Consider the following 26,495-nt stretch of genomic DNA (forward strand, 5'->3'; position numbering starts at 1 on the left):
GGCGGGTAGAGCCTGATCCCACAGCTGAGAAAGGAGACTGGAAGGGGTATGGGCCAAACAGGGCTTAGCTCTTCTCTTGAACTGCTAGTCCATTACAATAAAGCTCGTGAAGTAAGTCGTCCACCAAATGCCTAAAGTTAAAATACACACTTCCATCTGCCACAAAGAGCCCGGAGCTTATTTCACTTTAGGAGGTAGTTACCAATCTAAGTTACTCTAGGAGTTTTTCTGAATATGGCACAACCAAAGAACATGGCAAAGGCAAGGTACCAAAATCTAAGAAGTATTCGATATACATAGAGTATTATGCTTCTGAAAAGGTAAGAAATGCTCTCCACTTACAGGCAAAAAGTACTGCCATGAAATGGAAGCTCAAGGTATTTTTAGCAATATCAATATACTCCATGTTTTTCTTAAATACACAAGTGATACACCATTGCTTTAATCAAAACATCACTTCAAAAATGCACAAGTAAAATTCAAACACCCAAGTATCCTAGAAGTAGTCTGAGAGCATTTTTAATGCCATAATGTCACTGTTCCTAAGAAAAACTAGATTAATTTCCAGAAGTTTGACCTCAGGCAGATACTGATGATATCAAATGAAAGAGCAAATGTAGATTTAAAGATGCTGATGTCATTTTTTCACACAAACTGAGCTCTGTAGAAAGAAAGCAATGTCAGATTAGGCTATTATGCTGCTATTCTGCTTAAGTAGCTACTTGAAATATTGTAGTCTATCTTTGTTTTGCACTAATGAGATGCCAGCTCTCACTGAACAGCAATACAGATATCTTGCCTTCAGAAGCCAGGATAACCGTATGTCAAACTTCTGTGGTTTTGCCACTTGGTATTTTGGGTGTATGCCTTCGTCTGTGATAATAAATATCAGGCCACAAACTAATGTCTCCTCAGATATCCAATATGTCTAACACTCAAAGCAGCTTGAAAATCTAAACATTTCTGCTGCTAGCTTTGAGCTCTCCTCAAAGAATTATGCTACAATATCTACACCAGATGAATAGGCTAGGGATAACACAGGCATTGCCAGTTGTTAGGATAGGTTTCTCTGCCATTTTGTATGTATATTTTTTTTCTCCTGCAGTATACACAAAACTCAAACTCTCTCCCCTCCTCAGTGCCTTTGTTGGGAAAATCTAAATCCACTGTCTTACACAGATTTCAATGCTACCTTGCATATAATCAGGTACAAAGAAATGTTTGTATGCCAGACATCTATAGGAACAGACAGAATAGTACTGTGCTTTTAAAGTATCAATTAATAGGCCCCAAGGCATTTTCTTTACATAGGAAATGGGGAAATGTAATAGAAAATTTAAACAACTGACACAGCATCAGACAGCCAGTCTGGAACAGTGAAGGCAGCAGAATTCAACCTTAGCCTCTCATTTAGAACACCTTAATCATAATGCACTTTCTTCTGTATGCATATGCTTATAAAGAATATATTCTTATTATGTATGTTAATAATAACATATTCACAACTAAACAACTGATTAGGAAAAATTGCTGTGGTTTGAACAAAGACAAATAGTGTTACCCTGACAGATGTCTTCCAAAATCTGCTACTGTTACAGTATGCACCTAAGAGGAAGGGCTTTTGTTTGACCCTTTACAGACCTCAGGAATTAGCATTACAGCTGCCTAAACCCACAGGATGTATCCTGGAGGTCCAGCTCTGTGCTGAAAAAGGCCAGAACACCAGAACTGCAAATGAGGAAACACTGAACACAATTTTATGCAGTATTGCTAGAAAAGCCCTCTCTCCTCCAACAAAAATAATAGCAATGATTGTCCTTTCGTCTCTTATCAGTCTCACAGCTTATACAACTTCAGACTTGCAATGGAAAAATTCATACTTCCATATATATAACAAAATATAAAAGCCAATCAGTAGGGTCAAGTCTCTCCTTTTACAGTTATGTTTCCAGAATTGTCTCCAATCAAATTAGTGCTCCAAGACCAGAACTATCACATTAATGGTTACTTTTCTTTATTATCTACAAAACCTTTTCTGGCCAAAGTAGTAAAGACTCTATAGGAGTCTGATAACTTTACAAGGTGACGGCATTTCTGTTTATTGTAAGCCATTTCTATTGCGAATTGCTAACAACTTTCAAAGTGCAATGCTGATTTGGAAATGCAGGCACACTAATACAACACTTGCCATGACTAATGTATAAACTTTTAATGACCTTGGCAAAATCATTCTTTCATTGGGCAGGTGCCACTATTTTGACTGTACAAAATGTTTTGGAAATATGTTGAAAATTATACATGTTTTGGAAAATATTTCAGGATTTCAGTATAGCAAATGAAGCTGTATTAAATAAAAGTTTGACATGAAGGAGAAAACACTCCAAAGTTGCGCAAGTCTTTTCCTTTTTTTCTTTAAAAAGATATTCTCCAAGTGTTGTACATTCACAGAATGCTGACTTTTTATCCAAAGAAAATAAAGATGATAAAACATTATCTTGAATGGTTTTCAGTTTCATTCAGTCACTGTCATCTTGTTTCAGACCACCTCCTTCTTCATTACTGCCCTCTCCATTGCTTTCCTTGTCCCAGTCTTTCATAGATGCTCCCATCATGAAGTCATCACGCAGTATATTCCATTCTGGCCCCTCTTCAGACTTCACTTCACCCTGAATGTTTGAGGGAAGAAGAACAGAGAAAGATGAGATCAATGTGAAAGGCAGTAAAAGATGGAAGCTCTTCATGCAATCAGAGTAACACCTCTCACATGATTTCAGTCAGTTAGCTCTTATGCAAATGGTACACAGAAATATGCAGGTCAATCATAAATGACTTGATGCTAAAAAGCAAACTTGTTTTAACCAACCAATAAAAGAAATATGGGAACAAAACAATTATTCCTCGTGGATGAAACGGTCAACCCTGGGCATGTCTTACTTTATTAAAATCTTTCTTGGCAATCAGAATGGATCCATGATATCATTTATTAACCCCCAGGTGCTGCTCCATTAGAACACTTCTTGGCACATTTTTAAAACACAAATATGGATTTAATAAAGGGCTACCCCCCCCCCAATTTAATATTTAGCATATTCTGCGATACATGGACCAAATCCCCTTTATGTGGACTATTACCTCACTACCTGGGCTTGTCATATGGTACAAAGCTGCCTCTAAAAGAAGCAAACTTGGTCTACATTTAGCAAGCCAACAACACCTTAGTCCAAATCTCCTACCTCCTGAAAGTGGATAAACTGAAGCCACACTACATGGACTGGTGAATAATAAATAAAAGCAACAGGACTGTAGTTTTAGGTTAGCACTGAAAGTGCTTGGTTGCAGTTCTTCAAAATGACAGATCATATTTGGGCAGTGCAACAGCCCCATCCTGTGGCAACAGTTTTAAAGAACAGCTTGACACTATTCCTGCATCCTTACTGAAGGAAAACACTACGACCTGTTCAATGAACTGAATGATTTCAGTGGTTTAAGACTTAGTAGTAAAATTCTTCTGAGGAACAACGTGGCTCAGTGTCCAGCAGGTAAGCAAAGAATTGTCCTACTAAAGTGGAATCAGGGGCATGGAAAACAACTTATTTTTGCAGGCTCTTTAAAACAAAGTTAATACAGGTATCTCAGATGTGCTTTTCCCACTCCCCTGCTCAACAGGACAGACCTCAACCAACGTATATAACTATCTCCTGATACTGTCCAAGGCATGGAGGTTCTCTCTTGCAGCACCCTCTGCAGACACAGATTTAATGACTAGATGCAAAACCCATAGTGAATGTGATTGCCGTAGACATTTGTTCATGCCTCTTCTCTGCCATGCATTTGGAATACGTGATATACAGAACCATAACATATATAGGCAGACATCATGCAAGCTCTAGCAGAGAGAAGCATCCAGAGTTTAACAGCAGGAGAAATGAGGAATAGAGAATGCAGGTCCATCACTGTAAATCTAACACATCATATCACACCAACAGAAGTTGAGTACAGAAAGTCTGCCAAACGAGGTATTTTTAGTAGATAATCAAAGCAGAAATGCTAAATGTGACTTCAGCAGCTCTTCTGAAAAAGAGTACTGTCACAAAAACAGGGTAACAAGTCTTAACATTCCCCTTCCCAAAAGGAATCTCTCAGGACCCAGCCCCAAGATGGTTTTTTTTTGTCTTCACAGCTGTTCTCAGTAACGCCTACTCCTAAAAGTAACTCACCCATCCCAACAACCCCCCTTTTCCTCAGGCAGGGCCTTCTAACCACCTTCTATTCTTGGAGTAATTCATTTCAAATACCCAATAAATCCTGAAAACATCACAGACAGGGTAATCAATTGCCTGGAGTTAAAGAGTTACAGATAAGGTAGGTCCCTTACACAGACCTGATAGTGTTAACATGAGAATAATCTGTATTAGGGTAACACAGGTACTCTTCTGTGGGACACAATCAGACAGTAGCTTCCCTCTGACACCTTCTTAACTGTCTTTCAGTTGGTTTCTGTTTACCCCTGCAGAGTAGGGAAAAGCTGAAAGCTTTACAAAAGTCACCAAGCAGAAGCTTCATTTATCCCAGACCTTTTATAAATCACTGTTCGAACATGCCAGAATTAAATTTGAAATACCTGAATGGAAAAAAAACCTCACCTCCCTTACAAAACAATGCATTTTTCCTATTTCTTTTCAACAATAAAAATAACAGAAAATCCTTTTTTTTTTCCCCCAGATGTGCAGAACAGGGGGTTGGGGTTTTGTTTTTTGTTTCTAATAGCACAAACCAATACATTATTGTCAGCAACGACAGTGAAAGGCTGAGGGCTTGAATAGCCCAATGCTCAAATTCATCACAAGCTACTATTCAGCCTTCTTTCTGGCTACGTCAAGTGAACAACGGGACAAAAGAGGGATGCTGATCCTTCATTGCATTACCCACTATATAAGGGACTACAAAGGTTTGAATAGAGTTTTACAACAAGCCCCAAGGAGAGGTAGCATGTCCATGCCTCAAAGATGAGGATTAAATGCTTGAAGCAAATATTTGATGTATTTTAAGCCAGCCCTCCAAGTGAAGAAAACCCCCTGTTTAATATCTTCATTCCTAACTCATTTACTGCTCCATTTTCCCCTCATAATAATAATAAACAAAAACAAACAAAAAAAAACCAAAAAATAATCACAAACTAAAAAATAATCTATTGTAGCACAAAACATTCCTGCAGTCTTAAGAAAATCCACAGCAAGACTATTCGGATAACCAACAATTAGCTCAACTGTCATATCACTTCCCAACTTGCTCTGTGTAAGAATGTTGATACACTTGGATTTTCAATGCCATAATATGGTTTCATCTAAATAAAACAAAACTGATTCTTGGCACGTGGAAAATGAAACAGCTTTCATTCTACAACTTTTCAACCACTTTTGAACTTCCAGTCAGCTGCTTGTCCATCTCCCACATTTCACTACAGCCCTGAAGTCCCCTTTGAACATCCCCAAATGAAAACAAAGCAGGCTATATAAACATTAGCATGCAATGCTACATAAAGTGGGTCCTTCAGTGAGGCAAAGAGTGAAAAATTCTGGTGTTGCTTCCCCCCCCCCCCCCTTTATTATACATATATACATACATTTGAATGTTTTTTTCCTTTTTCCTTTGCCTGAGACAGCAGTTAGTAAAGTATCTCAGGAGTTACTGGTACACGACAACGCATTTGTTATCATGAACAAAGAATAAAATGCACAGCATGGTTATTCTAATGCAGATACTGGGGAAGACCAATAGTCCATTTGAAAAGAGATTACCTAAATAAAACAAACACTATCTCTCCTCCTTGGTATGCCACCTAAGCTATCACAGCATTAGCTCAAGTCTGACACAAGTAGCAGGGACATATTTCCCAAACTAATTATTTTTGAAGACATACCCTTTAAAATCTGCACGAGGAGAAGATGAATGGAAATTTGTAGCCAAGTCCTAATAAAATCACCCACCCACCCAAAACCAAAGTGTCACCTAGAACAAACAGCCATCCCTTGCAGGATCTGTGATAGAATTGCCAGCTGGATGATTTTGGAGGAACTGGTCTATGAAAGCCCCATTGCACCAGCAGCAGCCACATGATCAAGATCATGTTAGAAATCCCACTGTTTCAGTTTATTTCTCTGTGGAGCTACATAACCCACTCTTGGTAAATGACATTACAGTAACTATCTTCAACTGAGACCTGCCAAACTCAGCGCCAGAGTTGTGGCAGACTGCACTGCCACTCAGGTGGGACACAGATCCTCTTTATCCCTTTCTGAAGTTGTCAGGAGCAGGAGTGGGATACTTGCAACTGCACATAGCTGCTTCAGTCTGCAACAAGTGCTTTAGCTCAAAGCCTGCTTCCTTCGAAACCTTAAGGGAATTAAGTTCAGTCTAAGTCACACTGTCATTTTCATCTGTTGCTTTACTGGCACAGCAACGTCCTAAAAGCCAGAGCTTTTCAGAACCCTACACACAAGCAAACTGAAGTCCCATAATGCTTCTTGGTAAGTAACGGCATGAAAAGCTGGATCTTGAAATCAGACTGCACAGATTAAAGACAGCATTTCACTCTGGCTCCCACCAGCTCATGTCACTTGAGCATACCAGTTTCTGCATATGGAAAGCAGCACATATACATATCACTGCAGAGACTTCACTACAGCCTGTGTTCAGATAACAGTAACTGCAGGGTATTAACAAATGGACACCTTTCAGACCTAGCAATTACAATCGGCACACTGGACTCTCCATGACTTTGCTCCAAGTACAAGATGAAATGCTAGAGCTTGCAGGGCCATCTCTCTTTACATCTCTCATGTCCCCAAGGTTGCAAGGGCATCCCTCATACAATAAACGTTTATTTGTACCTGTCAGGGAAGGAATTTCTAACATAAATATCTCTCAAGCAACAACTTTAAGCCCTGAAAAAACAATTCTAACATGTCTAATTAATTTGAAATGCCTCCCCAAGTTCCTCTGTTTTGCTCAATACAAACATCTGAGACCTTGAAATACAGGGAGGCTTTTGTCATGACAAAGTTAAAAAGCTTAACTGCCAAGACACAGTCTCACATACAGCTGACAATTACCTTCCCAGCCAGCCTGCATCTTGGTCCCAGTGACTGCTGCTATTCTGTTTCTCATCCCCACACAAGTTGGTTTATACCTAGCTCAAAAGTCCTTGGCACAGACATACACTGAGGTGTGTTAAATATCAATTTAATAAAATAAAAAATTAAAACACACTTGGTAGAAGAGAAAGGAAATTGAAAGCAAAGAATATCAGCACAATCATTTCCCCTAAATTTGTTTGCAGAGATATCCAAGCTCACAGGCTAAGAAAGTAAGATTCCCCTAGGACAGGAAGAAATAAAGAAAACTGCAACTGAAACAACTAAAGTGGCAATATAAGCAGAAAACAAATGATTTTTTAACAGAAAATTACTCGAATTTAATCATCAGTACTGTTTACAAGTTTATCTAATTTGAATTATGGTGAGATCTTAACTATAAGAAAAGTTCCTATGTAAACCCAATCCCACAGAACTGGAAAACAAGAATATGTCCTGTACTGCTACTATTTTGAACTTCTGAGCTGAAGTCTCAAAGCAAGCCACTTTGGGGAGCGTTTTTAAGCTTGCACAACATTCAAACTATACAACAGCAGTCTATTCTGCTGCAGCATAATTCTGCACAATATTTATTCCTTAGGGTGACAGTTACTCAATACCCATTTGCAGCCTCTCTCTAAATGAGAAATCAGAGTGACTGAACTAAACTGCCTTGGCATATCTGAGTTGACTGTACAATGTGGATGTCAACAGTGACATAGGAGATTTATTTACACGTCACACAGATTCTAGTGTGCACAAATCTCACAGTGTGAGATTTACGCTCAACTCTTGTGCCCACCAGAATCTGCACTGGCATTTCCAGTAATTCAGAATGAAATGTTTTTACAGTGTGTTTTGAAACCTGTTGTTCCTGTTCAAAGTCCTCTGCAAATAACACACTGGAATTATTACTACAAGCACAACAAATACTGATTTTCCTTTTGAGCATAGCCAGAAGACCACCCAGAGCTTAAAGACCCGCATGAGGAATCTCCCCATCCTCACATCACCCTCTATGATTTACTACAACTGAGGATGTGTGAATGGGAAAGAATGCTTTGGGTTGGCATGCAGATGCTTAAACATGCCCCAACCTTAGAGGGGTCAGAACTGAATTACGGAATTTCTAAAAACAAACATCCAACTGGACTTAAGAAAATTCATTAGCACTGTTATTAAATGCTCAGTTGCAAAGACGAATCAAAGAAAGCGCTTATGCGAGAACACATTTCTTTGGCCTTAGCTCATCAGAAACCTCAAAGATCAGTATTTCTGTCAGAAAAAGCAAAAATATCTTAAGAATCCAAGCACAACACAGGACCCTCCTGCACACAGGGCACTCCAGAACTCCTCAGCCTGCGCTGTGTTCCAGCTCTGATAGCAGCCGTCTCAGAAAACCTTCGTCTGCACAAGCAATTCTACCATCCTGCAGTAATGAAGACATGATGGAATTTAAAGATCAGCTCAAATATTACACAGATCCACAAAATCCTTTTTGCAAGTTGCACAGTTCCCAAACCATCAAGTTGAATCTGGAAAATATGTAGATACAACAAGACCTAGTAAAAAGCATCTGGTCAAGACCTTCAATGTGCCATACCTCAGAAGTATTAATGTCTTTCAACAGTCTACTTTAGACAAACATTTCTGACTCACAACAGACCTTTCTTAGATGTCACCCATTTACGTAAAGCACTTATGCACTATCTCAGCTGGGTACCTAAAGCCTTCTGCAGGATCCTGTAACAGCTTGCCTGCTAACACAGCAAAGAAACATGCACAGCACAGAAACATGCACAGCACAGAAACATGCACAGCACAGAAACATGCACAGCACAGAAACATGCACAGCACAGAAACATGCAGGCTCACAGCTGTTAGGAGTATATTTTGATCCTTTTTTAGGATAAATTAGCATCTTGCAGATTTTAGAATAATCTGAATGTGACTCAAGATTATTCCATACAAACAATGCTGAAATACCCACTGGTTTTCATTATGATTCAACAAGAGGCATAACAGAATGAGTCCCAGAAGGCTGTCTCTAACAACGAAGGCTACAGTAATGACCAAGTCTTTCACTTCCAGCACTTAAGAAATCATCTCACAGAGTGGCTGATGAGGAAGAAGCGGGGCTAATAAAAAACCTCCTCTTCCTGACTCAGGATTTCCACTTACATTCGAGTCCCAAAACAAATACAGGGATCCAAAAAACTATGAGGCAGGAGGGGGAGAAAATGGGGGGAAAAAAAATATACAAAAGAACTAGCTTTTCTGTAATTTTACTACTAAATATGAAATACTGAAGTTTTTATGACTACTAAGCAGCTTGTCTGGCTAAACCTCCCTACACTCATTGCTCCTACTTTTACTTAAGTGACTTTTGCAACATACCCTAAATGTTTCCAAATCCAAGGCTGTTTAATTTTATATTCCTGTAATTTCCCTCACACTGTTGTGGACGAGTGGCAAACTCATTACGCAACAGACCATACCCCTCAACATTCCCAGTCTGCTTTCAAAAAGCAGTTTAAACCTGAAGAGCAAATATGTTATCTGCTCATGATTCCAGTCCCTTATCTTTAACCAACTGGCTACCCCTTCTCATCATTTCTAACCCTTCCATTTACTTCTGCATTTCTGTATAGGTTTTACAAATGCCTGCAGGTGGAGAAGAAATGGCACAGACCACATGCAGAACACCATCCAGGGTTCAGCAACAAACTCAGAAGAGATCAGGTATTTCCAAGAAGACAGCTTTAGTATCATTTGTAATAACAAGTAGGATTAAAAGGAAAAAAAAGAAGTGTATTTTCTAACGCTTTCAGTAAATTTCAGAAACATTCATTAAAAACTGGTCAGATTTTCCCATAGGAAAGAAAAAAAAAAACAGAAACCAAACCTGAATTTGACAACCTTCTACCCACTGGAAGCTGGAAGCAGTCTGACCCACCATTCCTTAAGTCTACCAAGATAAATAGATGAGTAGGTGCCCACAGAGGTGACCTCAGGTCGTCACCTCACAAAATACAATAGGTATTTATTATCCAATTTCTCTTGAGGTATCTGTCCTCACTGATCACCTACTATCTGCACCTTAGAATACAGCACTAAACCGGATCATGTGTGACTCATGATGACAAATGGGGACCTGGTGTTTCTGTGCAAGCAGTTGTCACAGTTGCTCTCACTTTAGGCACCAGGACATGGGGCTTCATGCTTGACCCTCAGGTGCAGGGTAAGAGAACCTGGCAGGAACATAAAACATGAAGAGGATAAAAAGAGGTTGATGGGAACAGAGTGCAAAATCACAATCTTTTCCCCTTTCTGACTTCTGATCATGCATCTGAAAAAGCAGAAAGAGAAACCTGAAGCTAAAAACACAGGGAAAAGGATGAACCTAGTGAAATACAGCTGTCACACAGCCCTTAATCCTCTTATCTGGAGCTGAACTCACAGTGTCAAATACTTCACATCTATAAATCAAATACACATTTAAATATTGACAAATATCTACATTCCCATGTTAACACAAATGTGTATTACCAGCTATGGCAAAAGGTAGGGAACTGAGCTTGTACCTCCTAGAAACCTAACCCCGCTGATGACGTATAGTAGGTAAGTCAATACATCTTCCTGTACAAAGATTTAAAACAAAAAGATCACCATCAAACCACTTCTAATACTGCACAATAACCCTTTACCTTAAAGAACATAAGGAATTTAAGATATAGCAAACTGGTGTCAGGTGGCATTGCATTTATCCCTAAGGATAAATGATAAAAACCTGAATACAGCATACAATTGGGTAGTCAGCAACCTTTTGGTACAAAACCAAAACCCCCAAAATAGTGGGTGACCTTTGAGAGACTATACACACATTTGAGAAAAACAGATACAAATGCACTATATATAGAGGAATCCAAATTCACAGAACCATAAAATGGTTAGAGTTGGAAGGGATCTTAAAGCTCATCCAGTTCCAACCCCCTACCATAGGCACAGACACCTTTCACTAGAGCAGGCTGCTCCAAGCCCCATCCAGTCTGGTCTTGAACACTGCCAGGGATGGGGCAGCCACAGCTTCTCCAGGCAACTGGTGCCTCAAGACCCTTATAGGGAATAACTTCTTCCCAATGTCTAGCCTAAATCTACCTTCAGTCAATTTAAAGCCATTCTCCCTTGTCCTGTTACTACAAGCCCTTGTAAAGCTTTCTTTTAGGCCCCCTTCAGGTATTGAAAGATTGTTATAAGGTCCAGGCTGAACAAGCCCAACTCTCAGCCTGTCTCCAAAGCAGAGGTGCTCCAGCCCTCGGAGCATCTTCATGGCCTCCTGCAGATGCACTCGCTCCATGTCCTTTTTTTGTTGGGGCCCCCAGAACTGAATCCAGGTGGGGTCTTATGAGAGTAGAGTAGATGCTCCTGTGCATGCGATGGGAAGACATTTATTAGAATTGAGAGAACACATCTACTCTGGCTGCAGCTGAACTAAATTAACACTTGGCTGCACCCTCAAATCTGCTGAAACACATGCATGCCTGGTTACTCCTTCAATTAGTTGTGTAAAGCCAGCACACAACAGCTGTAGTAATAAACTTGTTATTCTGCAATGTCATTATCACCTAAGAAAAAATGTTTCCTTACTACTGTCCCTTCAGACAGGTATATGGATGAAAACAAGATTCCCCCCCCGCCCCCCTTTTCTACACTGTGTAAAAAAGCAGAGCAACACGGCACTGGCCAGTACTTACAAAGTTGCAAGAAGGAGGCTGTCACTCTCACAGGTTTTAAACATGTCTAATTTTAAGCTGGAAAGTACATTCATATCCCCATCTAAAATGAAAAATTGAAGTCCCTGTGCCAATTCTTGTGTCCCAGCAAGAGCAACAGTCAAAGTCAGAAGTGTAGTACACCTTCTGCCTTGAATAATCTTCAAACTACTGTTTATTTATGAATATTAAAAGTCTTATGAAGAAAAAACTATAGCAAACCTGACTCTAGAGTCACTAAGTCACTAATAAGAATCATTAATTTACTGAAGTAATTATAGAATACTTCAAAAACACCCGGAGCATTTGTAAAATACACTTCAGGCAGAAGGAACATATCTGGAAAAACATTTTATTTCAAGTCCCATATGAGCAATAGCTGATATAAAATAGTACTTGTATTCTTCGACACTCATATTCCTTCCCATCAATAAATTATTTTAGAATAGGTACTATTTTGAGACTAACACACCTATTTTTTCCAGATGTCAACACAACACAGGAAGCAAATTGTACCTTCAAGACATACAGTCAGCACAGTTTACCTTGATGATTACAATTACCTTGGCACAATTTGAATCATGGTCACTGAAGCAGACCAAGAAATCCAGCACTGAAATACTCTGCCACAGATCTGCTGTAAGGAAACTTACAGGTTGAAGCAAACACAGGTGATTCAGAAAACCATGCTACAAAGATCTAATTCAAAGGTTGATGAGTGCAGGTTACACTTGTCACAAAATATCTTTCATGCTAGTTACTTATATGTCAATGGAAAAAGTTTTACTGCCCAGTAATGCTTTACACAGAATATCACCAATGAAAAGAAATACATCAAGATGAGAGCTTCTGGTACTTGAATGACCCTGTTGTAACTGACGTAAGCAAGAGAGAAGAGCTGATGCTGCTCTAGGAATATTAACTCTGAATTTGTTTCCTTACAATGATGACTTCAAAACCTCATGTAATTCACTATATCAGTCAACATGTCTGTGCAGCTCTACGAGATCAAAAACTTCATTCAGTCTTGGAAGCAAAGATAGTTCCCTAAACCATAATCCTAAAAACACCCAGGAATTTCTTAAGCACCTAAAGAAACCAAAGGATTCCTGTAAGGAATCCTTTACTGACACTACTGTCCTGGGCTCAGCAGTAGCAGTCATTCTTCTGTTATTTCTTCTATAGACATAAAAATGGGCTCTAGGGCTGGAAAGACAGCATCTCCAACATGTACCTTTCTTAAACCTGTAGTTTAGTAATGTTTCTTATAGTATCTTAAAGGTGGGAACCTGCAAGATACACCCAACACATAGTGAAATGAAAATCTGGTCTGTAAGGATTGTACAGGACAAGATTGAATGCTCTCTTATCTCCCAGGAAATGCTTCCCCCCCACCCAAAAAAAAGCTGTGAAAAATATTAGATAAGTCAGCTGGCTCAGCAAGGACTAAGAAATACCCTGATAAACAGCTAATGATATCAAAAGCAAAGCTCTTGGCTCCAGCTCACAGAAGTAATTACTCCCATCTGGGCACACAAACCCCCAAGAAGGGCTACAGTTTCACATGGCACAGGAAAACATTCACAGCCTTACAGTCTTTCTTTCACAGCTACACTGGCTGGGTGTACACCAAGTAATACTTTGGCCAATGGCTGAAAGTATACAAGGCTATAAACATGCTCACAGGGCACAGGTTGCCTGTCCTCCTCCCCATCAGTGCATGAAGGCAACGGAAATAGAGAACAAACTTGTTAAGTGGCTGTGCCGCTGTGAAATCCCACTGCTACAGGTGGGCCTTTGCAGAGCATTTGATTTTTTTTTCTCTAAATTGGAAAGACATCAATTTGATAGATGGACCACTCGGTGGATAAAGAACTGGCTGGATGGCCGCATGCAAAGAGTTGTAATCAATGGCTCAATGTCCAGCTGGAGACCAGTAATGAGTGGTGTCTCTGAGAGATCAGTGTTGGGACTGGTCTTGATCAACATCTTGGCCGGTGACACAGACAGCGGGATTGAGTGCACCCTCAGCAAGTTTGCTGATGACACCAAGCTGTGTGGTTCAGTTGATACCCTGGAGGGAAGGAATGCCATCCAGAGGGACCTTGACACGCTTGTGAGGTGGGCTGATGCCAACCTCATGAAGTTTAACCATGACAAGTGCAAGGTCCTACACCTGGGTGGGAGCAATCCCAGGCACAGCTACAGGTTGGGCAGAGAAGAGATTCAGAGCAGCCCTGCGGAGAAGGACTTGGGGGTGCTGGTGGATGAGAAAATGAACATGAGCCGGCTTCAGTGTGCGCTTGCAACCCAGAAAGCCAACCGTATCCTGAGCTGCATCAAAAGGAGCGTGACCAGCAGGTCAAAGGAGGTGATCCTGCCCCTCTATTCTGCTCTTGTGAGACCTCACTTGCAGTATTGTGTGCAGTTCTGGTGTCCTCAACATAAAAAGGGCATGGAACTATTGGAACAAGTCCAGATGAGTCCACGAGGATGATCAGGGGACTGGAGCACCTCCTGTATGAAGACAGGCTGAGGAAGTTGGCACTGTTCAGCCTGGAGAAGAGAAGGCTGCGTGGAGACCTCAGAGCAGCCTTCCAGTATCTGAAGGGGGCCTATAGGGATGCTGGGGAGGGACTCTTCATTAGGGACTGTAGTGACAGGACATGGGGTAAGGGGTTAAAACTTAAACAGGGGAAGTTTAGACTGGATATAAGGAGGAAGTTCTTTACTGTTAGGGTGGTGAGGCACTGGAATGGGCTGCCCAGGGAGGTTGTGAATGCTCCATCCCTGGCAGTGTTCAAGACCAGGTTAGATGAAGCCTTGGGTGATATGGTTTAGTGTGAGGTGTCTCTGCCCATGACAAGGGAGCTGGAACTAGATGATCTTAAGATCCTTTCCAACCCTAACTATTCTATGATTCTCACATATACATATACCTGACTAAGCAGTCAACCACAACAGAGCTTTATAAGGGGTTTCTTCAACAACCCGTAACATTTGGAAGAAGCCACCACACTTTGAAAAACACAGCAGTGAATTGTAGAGTAAGAAAAAGCATTTGCCCATTCTCACAAGTATAGTCAGGTCTCCTTTCATAATCTCAGAAGGCTGGAGTTGAGAAAGGTTTGCTTTCATTGGTAAAACTTTATTCTGCTATTTTTCCTGCTGACTGCTTGTTTTATGTGGGTGGGGTAGTGTTTTTATTGTTCTGGACTGCATTTTAATTGATGGCAGAGTGCCTGGAGTTTGGGATTGGCATCTCTTCCGTTGCTTTTGTTGAGATAAATAAATGTATTTCCCCTATCTTTTTTTTTTTTTAACGAAAAAAATAAGTACATGCCATACTCTCAACTGCTAAAAAAAAAAATCAAAAAAGAAAAAAAAAAAACCCACACCAAAACCCACCCAAATGAACCAAACAAAAGCTTTCAGATGGCACAAACAATCTACCAAACTCCTGCTGCAAGGAATTCGCCACCCAAAGGCCTCATCCCTGCTTATTACCTTCTGAAAACCCACAAAGTCCAAGCAGCAGAGACAGACAGTGGAGACCAGCAGTACTGGTCAGCATAATTCTGAGGAGGAGACTGAAGATTAGATTTTGGCCTCAACCTCAAGTATCATCAACTACAAGGATGGGAGCCTGCTAAGTGGGTAAGATATGTTGTCAAAAGGAAATAAGGCAGATCAAGAACAGCTTGAAAATGAGTTATTAAAGAGTTTGGTTCAGTACTGAACAGAGTTACTGAAGTGAATGCAACAAGGGAGAGAGGAAGTGAGGTGGTCTATAAAACCAGACAAGGTTATTAAAAAAATATCTAAACCAAAAACCCCAGCCCCCTCCCCAAATCTGCAAGAATAGCCTGACATTCATGAAAAACTCCAAAATCCCAAGTTTTTGTAGCAGCACCTGTATCAATACTCAAAACCAACAGTAACTAGCCAGCATTTAAAGCAAATCCAGAGCACTTTAATGGAAATATGCTGTTAATGATGCTGCCAAAATAAGCTGCTTTTAAATGTACAGAAACATTTGCTATCTATGTTTTCTGACCCAGTAATTAGAAAATTGCCCTGCTACAAGCTGAGACTGAGGAAAAAAAAAAAGTCCTTGTTTTTGCTCAGCTATTGATTCAACGCTTACTACAATAGTACTTGGCACTGCTATCACTCCGATGTCGCTCTGCTATTCCAGGGAAGGAAAAAACCCCAACCAAACCCCAACCCCAAACCACACACACGCATGCTCCCCACCCCAAACAAGCAAGCTGGAATTATTTAGAGAGAAATAAAGTGTCAGCACCAAGCTAAATTGTTCTCATTATCTGAAGAATTTTAAAAAAATACTTTAATATTACACTTGCATGAAAATTGTATGAGCTCTTCATGCCAGGCAGTGTTTCAGCGTGCTCCCCAAGTGCACACAAACAAAAAACATATGACAAACTGTTGTCTCCCAACTGATTAAAGTATTTCTTCCTGGCACAGAAAAGCACTTAGTTAACTACTGTGAGTCTGGGCCAAGACAAGTATTCCACCCACTACTGAGCACAAAGTTCAAACCTGAACACAAATACGCTTCAAAACCATGCAGCTTCTGAAATACAAGAAAGAGTATGTCAGAGCAACTTGTTTTCAACCCTAAAGCTACTTGGTGAGTTGAAAGAACTGATAAAGACTTGGGTAAGCCCAACTATACTGTGTCTGTCCTGAACATGTTTGGAAAAAGTGGAATGTGTTAAAATACTTCTTTCCAAAACACTGTAGCAGCAATAAAGCCACATCAGCCTAAGACACACATGGAATTAGGGAAATAAAAGCCTATATATAATGCTTAATATAGCTCAGTTTCTATTTTGTATTCATTTGTATGGCAAAGCCCTTCAGTTCCAGATACCCTAATTATCCAGAGAAGTGAGCCCAAAATGCTCAGTACATACAAGTAGTACAGACTAACACACCATGTAAGATGAAAAGTCCCTGTGCCTATAACAGTTTAAAAGAGTTGATAACTACGACTGGCCAAATTCCAAACATTACAATACACTAAAAATCTAGCAGTTTGTTCTATGGTTGGTGCAAAATCCATGATAAAAATCCATTTTTTCACTTTTTTTTTTAAACACACAACTAAACCAAGTTATTTGTACACAACACTTGAAGTCTTATCAGAAGAACTTTCCATGTTTTGTGCCTTGATACTTAAAAGACAGGGAAAACACACTAAGAGCTACTTGCCCCCTTTCCATTTAGTCTCAATAAAACTCAGGCACTTGGAATACAGCTGCTCTTAAGAGCAGGTACATTAATGGACAGTAGTTAAGCTGAGAAGGGATCTCGTGTGCATTTTTTCTCCCAGACAAAGCCTACCTGTTTACTTTTTGCAGCCTTTGCAGGATTCTTGCTTCCTTTAGCACCCTCTGCATTTCTTAAGACATCAATGAAATCTTTCTTTGAAACAGATGACAGCAGTTTAGCACGCTGCCTCTCAGATCTCCCAGCTTTCTTCACCTTCTCATCAACGTTCTTTTGGTGTGTCCTGACAGCATTAAACAACTGTACAACTCCTCTAGGATGGGGAAAAAACAAAACAGTTTTTAACTCAAGTTGCCTTTATGGCTTCTAGCTCCCAAAAAAAGCCAATCAGAACCTCAATTAAGTAGTAACATTTACTACAGCATAAAAGACTTTCAATTTTCATTCTTCCTTATCACTTATTGCTAGGAATCAATAACAAATAAATCCACAAGTAACTATTCAGACCCTGAAGTAAGCAAAGTAACACAGTACTGAGATAATTTCAAGAGCATTTTCATCCCCAGACACATGTTACTTGTCCTAATTCAGCTATTAAATTCTTCAGGCAAGATCATAAGAGCAGCTGCAGTAGAGGGACAAGGCGGATAAATGAGTAAGGAGACAGATACAGACAGTACATCAAGGTATTCAACTAGTTTTGTGACACCAAACTACCACAATGCAGAACAAGCAACTGAACTTGCGACATGGATGTGGTGAATCCTCTGTGGAGAAGGAAAAAACAGAGTAGCAGAAGCAACTGTTCTGCATTTTGAAAGCATTAAATTAACAAAATGAGGGGATTCAGCAAAGCACTTCTGTTAAGCAAACATTACATTCCCATCTAAATTTTTACTCTTTCATAAAGCTTCTGAAATCTTTTGTTGAACTTGATATTGTACAATGCAGACCTGTATATAAATCACTTGGCTCTTAGTAGGCACTTCTTAAAGAGTTCAATCTGATTGGAAACAGATTACCTGCACAGGCCTTTTCTTCCCCTTTTCCTCCTCTTTTTGTTATATATACGTATACAAGGAAAGCATTCAAAAAAACCGCTTACCTTGTGGCAATTCTCTGAAGATTTCTTTCTCTGTCTCGGTCTTTGACAACATCTGGCTTCACTCGGCACATCATTTCCCATTCCCGCTTTTTATCGAGCTGTGTTATAAATATTGTGACATGAAACAACATGGACATTTGAGAATGCAGCATATTTTGATAGAGTATGTAGCAGGAGGAAAAGAAATAAAAGATAAATCAACAAAGCTCAGTTGGGTTTGAGAGTAAGGGGAACTCCAATATGGCGCTGGACAACAGGTCTCAGGCAAGTCTCTTTTATTGACAAACCAGGGGCCACAGTCATATCTCACAGTCACTTGCTTTTTGTAACAAAAACTAGGAAAGACTCACATCAGAGTGATACCTCTGGCTCAAGGCAAGCAAAGAGTCTAAAATAACATCAAATGCTTTCACACTGACTGCTACAGACAAAGAAATTATTCAGAGGTAATTTTCAACTACAAAACTTCTCAAGCTGATCACAGATAGACTCCGGATTTTATTATGTATAGCTATCAAGACAGGCGTGTTGCATTTTGAGCCTTGGGAATTTGACTTCTCCTGCTGAATTAATCATAGTACAGCTTTGTGAAGAACAGTGACACATGGCAAAGACTACAATAAGCAGAACATGAGGAAGAGCACTAAGTGCCCATTACAGCAACTGTGTACAACACTGATTTTTGCTGTGGGTTTTGTTTGGGTTTTTTTTTTGGAGTCTCTGTTTCAAAACCAAACTGATCCACTTTCCCATTTCCAGAAGCCACAATACCACCAGCTTTACTTTTGCTACAATAGGAGCACACTGTATTCCCCCAGAATCTGCCTCAGGAGTAAGGCAGTGAATTTTGGTTTTCCCCTCTTTTAAAAGTTTAACACTCTTCTAGGCCTGGTGATGTTGCACTAAATCTATTTTATGCAAGAAGTCTTTCATGCAGTTTCAGAGCCCTTGTCTTTATAATTCCAGGCAGACTACTAGAATTTGTGAGTTTATGACCATGTTTTGGCCTTTGATAAAAAGAACTGCCCTATTCTAGCTTCCATCAGCAAGAAATTAATGGGAGGCAGACTATTCTCAGGTTTTTCTAAGGGTAAACAAGTCAATTTGGGGACCAGCAACCCACCTCTGCTTTGCAGTTATCTCACATACTCAGTGGGTGAGAACAGGTATTTAGGACAACTGTAACTGAGCAGATGCTGAACTGAAACTCCCTGTATTTAAAAGGCAGGTTGTGGCATAGCCACAGCATGTCCTAAACTGTCAGATGGATAACCTGGTTATCCCAGTGAAACACAACTGGTAAGATGAGACATCAGAACTATTAATTTTAGCCTGAAGGCAAATCAATCACAGCCTTGAAATTAAAAGTTCCACTAAAGATACACAAACAAATTACTTAATTGCCAACACAGTTTTGTTTTCATCATACGAGTTTCAGAACCAGAAGCAATTTAGGGCACAGACACTATAACAGAAAACTCTAACAGGGAAATCGTTGAGGGGAGCAAACAAGGATTCACAACTACATCAGTGGTTAATGCAATTTCAACCTAGAATTCTTTGATTTCGGACACAACAGCAGACTTTAAATGAAAGCAGCTTGCTTCTCTTTCTTCCTCTCACTTTCAGTAAGAGAGAACTATTTCAACTTGTAATGCCAACAAAGTGAATTATAGCCCAAATGAACAACAGCAATTAGAAACCTAAGCTTAAAGCAGCTGGTTTCACCCTCTCAACAAGAAACACACCTGAAGTTGACAGCCTGGAACAGTGCTGCTGCCAAAGATGATCCTGCCTGATGGCCCAGAAAAAGCAGTAAGGGAAAAAGCCCTACAGCATGACTGTCTGGAAAGCAAAAAACAATCTGAAGCTACTTGAGATCACTGTGGAAGAGAGATTCCAAAACTGAGACAGTCTTAGATCATTCTCCCAGATCCCCACTGAAGGGATCTTGCATGTATCTCCATCCAACTGTGATTGAACAATGAGATACTGCCTCTTTTCCTCACCTTCATCCTCCTCTCCAGCCTTTCTTGCTTTTCCTTTGCTTTCGCTTTCTCCAGATTTTTATTCTTGGCCAAGATAATGGACTTATTTTGTGGAATCTTTTTGTTGAGCACTTTTGCCATGGCATCTGCCCAGCCTGCACTTGGGCCAGCTTTGGAGCTTGCCTCTTCAACCTCATTGCCAAGGGCTGCTGTTTCATCTTCATCATCACCATCCAGGGCTTCACCTCCTGATGAGTAGCTGTCCTCTGGAAGCCCTGAGCTTAACTCAGAATCTAGGGATAAAAAAGAGAACAGAAAAAAATGTATCAGGAGTTCTGTTTCTAGTAAGGATGCATGACTAGCATAATTTGTTCCATATGTAAATGTTATTTGAGTTCAGGGCCATGTACTGCTTGCTGTCATTGAATTAACTGAATTCCTCAAGCAAGCATACAACACCATAATGAATTTATTAGAAAGCATCCAGTACAAGTGCTCATCTCATTGATGAAGTGATTTAAGAGGTTGGGTAAAAGGGAAAAGGCAGCTTTGGATATTTATTAGATTAATGAATAATTTGATGTTTAGGAGTGGTAATTTCAAGGAAAAAATGTATTTTCTGGTTCAACAATTGTATAAATGTACACACACACATACGCACACGTACACACAAAAACTGCGACAGTGACATCTAGTGCTTAAATGCAAACAGCCACTCGGATGAACATGGCGGGGGGGGGAGGGAGGAGGGAAGAGGCATTTCTGGCACGACAGCAAAATCTGCTCACAGAAAATAATGCCAGCAACCCCCTCCTTATTACCTAAGTCTAATGAACACAGAGGGGAGACTGCTTTGTGAAATACAGAATCAAGACAGTTATCAGGTAATTCAAAAAAACCCAGAGGCACTGAGCTTTTCTGGTCTAAATAACTGCTCAGGTTCTCGACATACAAATAAAACACCCCCAAATTTAAGTTTCTTTACCCTATGCCCCCCTCAAAACAAAACAAGAAGGTAAAATACTGAAATTTGGAATAAACAACAGCAAGACAGGAGAGAGACAGCTATTAATAATATTCCCTGTTACTCAATTGCCCTCTTAATTACTGAGCAAACAAACATACACTCTGTTGCCAGACTAATTCATTACTCTGCTTTCTCCATGTGCCTTTTCAAATCAGCAAAATACTCCAAAGTAGCATCAAAACAGTGGCGTAAACCAATTTAAAACAAAGCCTCTAATGACCAGGAACATTTACAGTTTTGGAAAGCACTTAGTTATCAAAAATGGAAATAAACAGGTTATACGTTTACCAAACAACTGCACATAAAGTAGGTACATCACCACATTCCATTTTCTACACGTGAACTAATTTGGCTAGTTTTCACCCCCAGACCTTGTCCATGCTAGAATATTGCTATCTCAATTTTAAACAAGGAATTAACCCCTACTTATGACTTTTTATACATACAGTAGCCAACAGCTACCAAAAGCCTAAACCAGAATTCCACACACTGTTTAGAATCAACTTCTGCAGTCAGCCATAAAGATCCATCAGACTTACAAAGACGAAAACTGCAAAAGCATGTGCTAAGTCTCCTTTACCTAACACTTTCTGTTAACAAAATAACAGAATAATACCAACGTTTTGTTTTCAACAATTACAGAAAGATGAACAAGGCTTCAACAACCTGCCACAACTTACTCTTTAATATGACATCATGAGATAAAGCAGAGGTATTTCAAAGTAACTTAATACTAAATTACATCTATCAGAAAGAAGACCTGGCACTCTTTCAATTGCAAAGATTGAAGCCCAGCACAGATTTACTACAGCAAGTCCTAACTGGGAGGGGGGGAAACATACATACATCCCCATACTTTATTCTTCCAACCTTGCTCAATAACTTCGGTGTTGACGCACGCAGCTAAAAACAGCAGTAATTCAGAAATGAGCTGTGAAAGAAGCTCTCATGCAAAAATTCCTCTTGGGTTCAGCTTTGACCCTCAAACCAAACAGAACCACTGCACTGGCTTGGTTCCTCCCAGAATAAAGAAAGGAAAAAACTACAATTACATTATATAATTAAAAAGCAATCACAACTAGCTAGGTATATCCCCACAACACATGGAAAGGCAAGAATGAGTGGAGAACCGTGTGATACAGGATAGAGCATGAAAGTGTTTGTGCTCTCCCGGCGGATTACTGTAGGAGGTGTATCTCAAAGCTCTCCCCTGGAGCAGAGAGCAGATCCCCGCCTCGTACAGACGGAGTCAGACATACACACAGAGCTCCTCGCACCACGGAACTCGCCCAGCTCTACCCAACCGTGTCATGCTTCCTCCCCTTCAAAGAAAAGGGGTGCTACCCAAGACAAAACACGGCAGCGAAGCTATTTTGGTGGGCCCAGAGAATGAATGAGTCGCTGTTGGTATTCCCAAAGCTAAAGCAGCGAAAAGAAGCTCCGAAACACTCAGGGCAGGGCAGGGCAAGGCTAGGACCGCATACAACCCCACCAGCACGGCGGAGTCCAGCCGGCAGAGCCTCAGGGAACCCCGTTGCCTCTACCGCACCGCGAAGGGGCTTCGGCAAGCTGCTAGGCCGAGGCCTTCGCTCCCGCTTCCTGTGCCAGCACTATGCCAAGGCTCCGGAGGGGCCCTGGCCCACCAGCGGGCTCGGGAGGGACAGGGAGAAGTGTCAGCCGGGCCGAGCCCACAGCAGGGACCGGGAGGCCTCAGAAGCCCGTCCGAGCAGAGAGGGCCCCAGCCGCCCTCCCGCTGGGTTACCGCTGTCCGCCTGCTCGCCCTCAGCCGCCTCATCTCCACGTGGGGCCGCTGCGGCAGCCGCCATCTTCACCATGGTCCGCCCTCTATCGCATTCCAACCCAACCCCGCCGCGACTCTGCGTTCCGGTTTCAAAGGTTCCGGGCAGGCGGGCAGCAGCGGCGGCTTCCGGTGGAGGGAGCGCTCCCGTAGGAGCGGGACGGAGCCTTAGCGGGCGCGACGGGGTTTGGTAGCGTTTGTTGCTTAGCAAGTACAGAAATCAGTACGTGCTGAAGCAGGGGGGTCTGCCCGGGCTCCTCCTTACCGTCAGGTACGGGTAGGCGACTGGGCTGCTGCTCCTTCCAGACCCTGCGAGCCTCCTCTCTTGGAGGCTGTTCGGCCTCTGCCACGTTTTGGGGTCACCCCACCCGGGCATGGAGACGTGGCCTCTGTTTTTCGTGTCATAGAATCGACTAAGTGGGAAAAGACCTTTAAGAACATCACATTCAACTGCTCCCCAGCACTACTAAGGCCACCACTAACCCATGTCACTGAGGGCCTCATCTACACGGTGTGAGAGCACTTCCAGGGACGGTGACTCCTGCACTGCCCTGGGCAGTCTGTTCCAGAGCCCGAGTACCCTTCGGATAAGAAATTGTTCCTGATCTCCATCTAAACCTCTCCGGGCACAGCTTGAGGTCATTACCTATTGCTTTATTGCTTTTTACTTGGGAGAAGATTGACTGCCACCTTGCTGTAACCTGCTTTCAGGTAGTTGTAGAGAGCAATACAGTCGTCCTTGTTTATTCTGTGGGATTTAGTCTGGAGAAGAGACTAAACCACCACAGCTCCCTCAGCTGCTTCTCATCAGACTTGTGCTCCAGAGAAGGCTTGTGACTGTATCAGCTAAAATGTGGAGGTACTCCAGCAAAAGCTGAAACTCAGCCAAGCTCAGGCTAGTTATTCTGTTCTACTTTGGGGAGCCACTGTGAACATGCGGTGATAAAAACACATTGGTGGTGTATTTGCTGCAGTTTGAGTGGTGGGAAGAATTTGAAGTCTCACATTCATAGTGCTGATGTCCCCAAGAATACTTGGACAAGCTTTCAAACATAACTTCAGGGTACAAAAGAGGGAAGGTTTTCAACATGGGGAGGAATGAAAAAGTGAAATTATTTTTTGTTGGATTTTCACTCAGATTATAAAAAAAAAAAAGTGAACAGAACATTTACTACATCCTGATAAAGATTTACTACTGATGTCACATACTGCTTTGAATATGTGTCTTCCCTACACTAGAGACGTTCTCTGAGGTTACTCTCAATCTTTAAGGTTAGGCTGAAAAGTTAATATCTGCGAAACAGATGAGCTCAGGCCTCCCTGAACACTAAAAGGCACATGGGCTCCAGATAGGTGGGTAGGTCATGGACCTGCTGTAAACAATTCTGCTTTGCTTCTGTGTGTCCAAGAGGACATGTTCCACCACAGGATGGGCTGGGATGTTAACTTCCACATGACAATTACTCTGTCCACCTAAATTACACTGATGTGATCCTTAGCATGAGTAAAGTCCCAGAACAATGACTATGCTTTACATTCTTTTACAGATTTTTTATATTAAGAGTTTAGGATGCTAGAAATTTCTGCAAAGTCCTGTTCAATTGATGAACTGAAATCCCTTTCTGTTAATGGTAGTTGGTTTTAGCACTGGGTGTTCAGAAGAGAAAACTATCCTCCATGTATAGGGGAAAAAAAAAAAGAACAAAAGAAAAAAAAAGAAAAATCATAGAATTATAGAATAGTTAGGGTTGGAAAGGACCTTATGATCATCAAAAAAAAAAAGGAAAAAAAAATCTTAGGTTAGAGAATTTCTCATCTGTGTAACACGTTTCTGTCACTTCACAGCTATTAAGTGGACACACAGATTTTAAGGCCAGACTCTACCAGTCATCTAGTTACTCACTTTGATGCATCTGCAAGAACTACATCTTGAAAAAAACATCACCTAGAACACCAAAATTGTAAAAGAAGCAAATTTTCTTACACAACTTCTTACCTAAAAGCACTCAAATAAAACCTTAGTTATCAATAACTGCTGTTACTATATAATTAAATGTGCTGTAGACAGAAGCTCCAGGATTCCTTGGAGCCCCAAAGGTGCAGTACAAAGAACCTTGGACATTGAAATGCATGTCTATGGATATGAGTACTGCTAGTAATGTATCTGAGAAGATTTGCCCAAAATACTTCCTGGCTTAGGTCATAATCATTAAGCATGATCATATGGATGAAACACCTGACCCCTCTGTACCTTCTTTGACACCTTAGAAAGCCTGTATGCATAAACATGTATTAAAAGAAGGAATGGTGGCTCATGTTGTAAATGAGGCACAAGGCAATGCTGTACATAGGTATTAATGATCTCAGATTGGTGGTTTGAGTTTAAGTGACTTTGTTGGTTTTTATTCTCAATTATCATATGGTGGTACGTCAGGGAAAAAAAAACCAAACCAGTTCCCCCCCCCAAAAAAAAAGTAAAAACAACAAATGAAAGAAAAATAAAAACTAAAAAAGAAAAAGTAAAAAACCACCAAAAAAAAACCAAAAACCAAAACCAAACCTACAGGAGAAGAATGTTCCATGTGAGGTATTTGTCCCTATTTTGCAGGTTTTAAAATCATTATAATGCTACTTTTTACACCTGTATTTTTGTAACTAAAAACTTAATTTGTTGTTGTTACCCTGCAGTCAGTGACCTGTGTCTTTGTACTTCTGACACTCCTTTTTTTTTGCTATCCTAAGGATAGCAAATTCCTTTTGCTACCTCAGTATCAGGTATAAAAATTAGAAGTTGCAGAAAGGTCAGAAAAGAGCCACAAATACTATCATATGGCTTTCCTGGTTTCACAAGGAAAGGAGCTATTAGGAAAGACTTTCAGTATAATTCATTGTCACAAGCAAAGAGAAAAACGTAGGACTCTGCAATGATCTGCAGAGTAAGAAGGAAACCATAAACATCCCCATGATGTTAATGGAGAAGCCTAAGCTTTACAGGAGACATAATTCCTAGTGTTTTACACTGTAAGGCTCAACTCCTAAGGTGTCTGCCAATAATAAGCACTAACCATTTGGTCAAGTCTGCTATGTGATGATACCATGATGCATCACCATTTGCTTGGCATCATTCGTCTCTGAATCACATTGCATTGGAAGAGATGTTGCTAGAAGGACTGCATAGACAAAAAAGTTCTTCCAGCATAGTAGTTACAGTCCTTGTTACCTAGTACACACACCTTATTGAATATGTCTTACTCTTGATAGCATATTTGTCTCAGAAGTATGTCAAAATCTTCAGCTTAAGTCCTGTAATGGGTTCCAATAGATGACAGTTCTGAACCTTCTTCCCTCAGACTGAATTAACAGGTTACATCTCTGATAACATACTTCTGCCCACAAGCATTATCCCAAAGCAT

General features: G+C 40.7%; 1 protein-coding gene across 1 annotated transcript; it reads right to left on the bottom strand.

Annotated features, from left to right (window-relative positions):
* Nucleotides 1-1,257: 1,257 nt before the first annotated feature.
* RRP15 (ribosomal RNA processing 15 homolog) lies at nucleotides 1,258-23,205 on the bottom strand. Its single transcript, XM_057406429.1, has 5 exons — nucleotides 23,047-23,205; nucleotides 20,279-20,550; nucleotides 18,270-18,367; nucleotides 17,279-17,477; nucleotides 1,258-2,666 (listed from the first exon to the last, which is right to left on the bottom strand). The coding sequence occupies exons 1-5, from the start codon at nucleotides 23,117-23,119 to the stop codon at nucleotides 2,517-2,519; spliced, it is 792 nt and encodes a 263-aa protein (XP_057262412.1). The 5' UTR covers nucleotides 23,120-23,205; the 3' UTR covers nucleotides 1,258-2,516.
* Nucleotides 23,206-26,495: the final 3,290 nt, after the last annotated feature.

The sequence above is a fragment of the Pezoporus wallicus genome, unplaced genomic scaffold, assembly GCF_028554395.1.
Source record: "Pezoporus wallicus isolate ANWC-B61680 ecotype Strahan unplaced genomic scaffold, APGP_CSIRO_Pwel_v1 scaffold_2617, whole genome shotgun sequence".
Classification (NCBI taxonomy): domain Eukaryota; kingdom Metazoa; phylum Chordata; class Aves; order Psittaciformes; family Psittacidae; genus Pezoporus; species Pezoporus wallicus.